At 40.7% G+C, this 5,633-nt stretch overlaps 1 protein-coding gene and 1 long non-coding RNA gene across 2 annotated transcripts; one reads left to right on the top strand and one right to left on the bottom strand.

The window, feature by feature from the left end:
* Positions 1-1,570: 1,570 nt before the first annotated feature.
* On the bottom strand, positions 1,571-2,616 carry LOC145163775 (uncharacterized). The gene is made up of 2 exons (XM_079082554.1): positions 2,190-2,616; positions 1,571-2,010 (listed from the first exon to the last, which is right to left on the bottom strand). Exons 1-2 carry the CDS (start codon positions 2,614-2,616, stop codon positions 1,571-1,573), a joined length of 867 nt encoding a protein of 288 aa, XP_078938680.1.
* A 502-nt stretch (positions 2,617-3,118) lies between these two features.
* On the top strand, positions 3,119-4,627 carry LOC145166148 (uncharacterized). Its single transcript, XR_013740405.1, has 2 exons — positions 3,119-3,818; positions 3,907-4,627. It is a non-coding gene; the product is annotated as an uncharacterized LOC145166148 (long non-coding RNA).
* The last annotated feature ends 1,006 nt before the right edge of the window (positions 4,628-5,633 follow it).

Here is a 5,633-nt window from a genome sequence, read left to right as displayed (position 1 = left end):
ATGAAAATATGATCAACACACTCAGGTGAGTTTTGACAGAATCCACGGCATGGGGAGGGGACGGCTATACCTCTACTGGCGAGAGTTGCTGCTGTTGGAATCCTTCCCTATTTTTCCCTCCAAATAAAGCATAACACCTTCAATGGCACCTCCTTGATCCATTCAACTTTACTACCAGTAATTGATAGGGTATATTCGACCAACTTGCTACGAAGAGCCTCAACTGTGTAAATCCCATCTGGTGCAATCCCACAACGCCATTGATTTGGTTCAGTGCTTAGGACAAAAGATCCAATTGCAGCTTCCAAGTGAGATAGATTCTGAGGCAGAGACGTCTCAAATGGATCAGTCTTCCAATCCCATGTGAATCTATCAATTGTAATCTTATCAGCCACCAAGCAGAATTTCTTGTTTTCAAGATTATATAGATCCAGAAATCTAGATTTTATATTACTACCCCCCACCATTCATCTTGCCAGAATAAAGTCTTATGACCCGAAACAACATATTTTTACAGCACATTATTGAATTCTAGTCCAGCATTCTGTAGATCTGATGTTATCCCAGCAATGTTACTCCAAACACCACTTATCGCTTTCGTGCACATCTTATCAGAGGCTCTTCTATTGAGGTTGTGAATCCCACTGATGACCTGACACCACAGGGACGAGTGTTCCAACCTCGATCACCACCACTATTTGACAATTAATGTGATGTTAAGTGACCGCAATAAACCCACTCGAAGCCCGCCTTTTTCTTTAGGAGTTGTCACTCTATCCCACGATACCCGATGTATTTTAGACTTGGAGTCACAGCTACCCCATAGGAATCTCTGACGTATTTTTTCCAAAGCATCCACAACTCCTAATGGATCTTTGAGGAGGAATAGATAGTACGTGGGAAGGTTGCTAAGCACAACCTTTATCAAAGTTAACCTACCCCTAAACGATAGATTTTTGGCCTTCCAAATTGAGAGCTTGGAATTAAACTGGTCGATAATGGGTTTCCAATTTTTTTAGGTTCATGTTGGCTCCAACCGGCACTCCCAGGTACTAAAAAGGAAAAGACCCTACTTCGCAACCTAAGATGTTTGCCCACTGATTTGCTTCGAACAGGGAAGCACAAATACCAAATACTTTGGATTTGCTGAAGTTTACTTTAAGGCCTGATGAGACGAGAAAACATTGAAGGATCCTTGCGAGGTTGGTAATGTTATGACGAGACCATTCTCCGATAAATAATGCATCATCGACATATAATAGGTGTGAGACCACAGGACCACCATTTGGAATCTTGATCCCATTGAATATGCCTTGATTACATGTAGATTTTAGAGCCACATTAAGTCCTTCCATGGCTACTATGAAGAGAAAAGGAGATAGCGGGTCTCCTTGGCGCACACCCCTATGAATATTGAATTCTTTGGTTGGAGAACCATTTACTATAACAGAGGGACGAGAAGATGACAAACACCCCTGTATCCATGCCCTCCACTTAGGCCCGAAGTCCATTTACATGAATACCGAGTCAATGTATTCCCAATTAATGGAGTCAAACACCTTATCGAAGTCTACTTTGAATAATAACACCTTCTTTTAACTTTCTTCGCCCAAGAATGTATTTCGTTCATGATGAGCGGGCCATCCAGGATATTACGACCTTTCACATAAGCAGATTGTACATCTCCAATAACCCCGCCAATGATCGGCTTTAGTCGAGTCGCTAGGATTTTAGCAATTATTTTGTAAACACGACCAATCAAACTTATTGGTCGATAATCGCTAAGCAGGTTCAGATCCTTGATCTTGGGAACGAGTGCAATGAATGAAGAGTTGCAACCCCGAACCAAGGTACCATGCCTTTCAAAATGTTTTACACAAGCCATGACATCATTACTAATGGTATCCCAGTAGGTTTTTAGGAATTTGAAGGTGAAACCATCCGGGCTAGGAGCCCGGTCACCACCACAAGCCCAAACAGCCGACTTTACTTCATCAGGGGAGAATGGAGCTTCAATTCCCAACACATCAGATGAGAAAATAGAACGAAATAGTGGGCTGAGTAGTTTTGGTCGGGATACCCACTTCTCTCGGAACTTCTCACTGAAAAAGCGATGAATCTCATCTTTAATTTCAATAACTTCAGTAGACCGCCTCCCTCATATCATCAAACCATTCAACCTGGTGCACCTGTTCTTGTTATTAGTGTATCCATGGAAGAATTTCGAGTTCTCGTCCCCTCGATTGTCCATTTTACCTGACTCTTTTGTTTAAGGTCAAGGATAGCCACTCTTTCAGATTCCAAATTTTTTTGAAAGTCTTTGTTCCTTGTTTCAAGTTCAGCATCAGTCAACTGTCTCGATTCAGCAAGACGGTCAAGTTCTTCCACAGAAGATTTAAGTTTCTTCATCTCCACACTTTCTTTTAAATACTCTCGATTCCGCCACTTGCGAATCACGTTTTTAAGATGCTTCAACTTCTCCTTAAGATACGAGTCTGCAGTCTCGTATCCTTGAAATTCAGACCATGCTTGTTGGACAATTTCGTCTATACCATCTTTTAATAAGCAGAAGTTAAAGAATTTGAATGGAGGAGGACCAAAATTGACAAATTGCATGGTTAATATGACTCGGAAATGATCGGATAGCTCTCAAGGTAAAGTCGTGGCACATGCGGAGGAGAAGCAAGCTATAAAATTCGAGCAAACTAGGTACCTATCTAGTTTGCCGAGTTTTGGACCGTCTTGATAGAATAAGTGAACCGATGCCCACCCATGTTAAGATCGTACAATCCAGACTCCTGAATGAACCAATTGAAATCACGACCAGTTATTTCACAAAAATAGGAATTAGATCACTCCTCCGGTCGCCTTACGCCGTTAAAGTCACTGAACAAAACCCATCTACCTACTTTCACAAAAATAATATTGAGTAAATCTTCCCATAATTTGATCTTTTCTGAGGGTGCTTGAGGACTGTATACATTATCGAAAATTGTGTGACCACTACACCCCATCCATTGACCAATAATTATAAGAAAATGACTAGACTTTATTACCTCCACCTTATTAAATAAGTGTGAGTTCCAAATACACAAGAAACCATCCGACCTCCCTATGGAATTAACCCCTTCAAAATCGAATTTAGATGAATCCTAGCAACCAGCAAAATTTATGTTAGAAAAATCACTTATCCATTTTTCCTGAATACCAATAAAGTTGCTTTTGTTTGAATTTTTTAATCTCCTGACCCACCCCACTTTGACATCGTCGTCGATGCCTCTTACATTCAAACTCAGGAAAATCATTGATCACAGTTACCGACTCCAGTTTCGCCCATGATCTCAGAAAGAATTTCATTTCTGGGATCAATTTGGAACTAGACAGCAGCGCCCACAACCATTGTTGCTTCGATTTCATTTGAGGGTAGGGATGCGATTTCATTTGAGGGTAGGGATGCGACGCAATCTGGTGGGTTACGAGGACAAGAAGCAAAAATTGGGTCGACATTTACCATCAGAGGATCTCCACTTAAAGTGTCGATGTCCGTGGTTTTATTGAAACATCTGATCAAATCACCTAGGTTGCCGACAGAGAACAAGTTCACCACGCGAGGGGAAGTTGTTGAGTTTGACCTAGATTTATGTAGTCGTTTACGTTTAAATCTAGAGCCCGGTTCCAAATTAGCGTCATCATCATAATGGGCTTGAACGGTAAAATTTATTTTGTCTATTGGTGTAGGAAATGGTCTGAAGCACCCCACTGGAAGTGAAGCAGGAAACATCCCAGCCGACCGACCCATCTCGTTGCATCTAAACCCGGTACGTTTACCCAACTTCCCACCTTCTCCTATACTGTTGGGAACATTTATTGTCTCGAAATTTCCCAATAACATTGCCTTAAGAACAGGACTTCGAGAAGCCCCAAGGGAAGCAACGAAAACGGGCACATTTCCCCCATTACATGCGAGTTATTCACCAGAGCTTTTTCTGACGGAGCGTTTTCGGTTGTCGGAATGATCGGCTGTGGCACGTCGGCATCAGAGATGTTTTCAGGACAGAATTCTCATTTTTTTAGTTCATCCGCATCTTCTTGCATCCAGGTTTCGAATACTCTATCCACGTCTTCTCCATTATCTTCGTCTTCTGAGTCAGAATCTACCGTTTTATCAAACGAAGCTGGTGTAAATGGTGACCAGTCATCTATGTATTCAACGACACCGACACTGATTAGTTCCCCATCTGCACATACTACCACCTCTTAATTAATCCATCTTTTTGATGTGGTGATGATCCCAACTTTACCCATTGAAAGGTCTATTTTGTTACAAATTTCATCAAATGGATTAATCACATGGCCAAACTTTGTGACAATGGAGGAGAAGGTTGATTCTTCACAAAGTCTAAGCGATAGTCCGATGATTTCAAGCCATGCAATTCTTTCAAATCGAATGTCTTGTTGATCCCCTCATATCAGCCATTTAAACCAGTCATTCAATCTTCTTTTATCTTCTAGGAATTGTCTAGCATCAACCGAGTGTCCAAATGAAATAGCAACATTTAGACCACCCAAGTATTTTATGCAGTCTCCATTTATAAGAGATGTTGGGATGTTTGCCATTTGGTTCAAACTAAGAGCTTCCCCAATGAGTACATGAGTATAGACTTACGTATAGCGATGTCAACGGGAGCAAACAGGACGCGGAGTGCATCCCCCACCTCCGCCCCCGAAATGTTCAGCCTTCCTATCCCCGCCCCCACCACCGAGTCCCCTTTATTACCCCCGCCCCCGATTGTTATTGGGCTATCTTTTTTTTTTGCTAAAAGAAGTTTTTATTTAGGCTAAAAGAAGCTATTTTTTATGTCACAAATAATTATTTATAGCAGAATTTTACATGTTAAAAAAAAGTTATGACATCTTAAAAACAATATACTAACAACTTAAAAACATGTTTTTTTGATGAATTTTGGAATCTCAAAATCATGTTATTGTTTATTATATTTATATAATTAATATATGTAAATATATTTGTAATTTATTAACGGGGTCCCTATGGGGGTTTTGGTACGGGATTGCCTACCCCCGCCCCCGAAATTAAAACGGGGGTTAACCTTGCCCCCGCCCCCGTCCCACCCTCTGATTTTTTAAAAAAAATTTCCCCAAACGGGACGGGGCCCCCACGGGAACGGAGTCCCCTTTATTATCCCCGCCCCACCCCCGATTGGTTTTGGGCTATCTTTTTTTTTTTTTTTTTTGCTAAAAGAAGTTGTTATTTAGGCTAAATGAAGCTATTTTTATGTAACAAATAATTATTTATAGTAGAATTTTACATGTTGAAAATAAAAAAGTTACGACATCTTAAAAACATTATAAAACATGTTTTTTGATGAATTTTGGAAGCTCAAAATTATGTTATTGTTTATTATATTTATATAATTAATATATGTAAATATATGTGTAATTTATTAATGGCGTTCCCATGGGGGTTTCGGGATAGGATTGTCTACCCCGCCCCCGAAATTAAAACGGGGGTTAACCTTGCCGTCGCCCCGTCCTCGCCCCCGATTTTTTTTTAATTTTTTCCTCAAACGGGACGGGGTCCCATGGGACTTTTTGACATCCCTACTTACGTAACC

Source organism: Lactuca virosa, chromosome 3 (genome assembly GCF_052849685.1).
Source record: "Lactuca virosa cultivar CGN04683 chromosome 3, Lactuca_virosa_CGN04683_v6, whole genome shotgun sequence".
NCBI classification, from domain to species: domain Eukaryota; kingdom Viridiplantae; phylum Streptophyta; class Magnoliopsida; order Asterales; family Asteraceae; genus Lactuca; species Lactuca virosa.
The sequence above is the reverse complement of the archived record's forward strand: the minus strand, read 5'-3'. Positions and strand labels throughout refer to the sequence as shown.

Excerpts from the sequence above, each read along its gene's own strand:
- LOC145163775 (XM_079082554.1), bottom strand. The coding sequence starts at position 2,616 with ATGCAATTTGTCAATTTTGGTCCTCCTCCATTCAAATTCTTTAACTTC. Across the intron at positions 2,011-2,189 it reads TACACTAATAACAAGAACAG|CTCCATTCTCCCCTGATGAA; the intron begins GTGCACCAGGTT and ends TGGGAATTGAAG.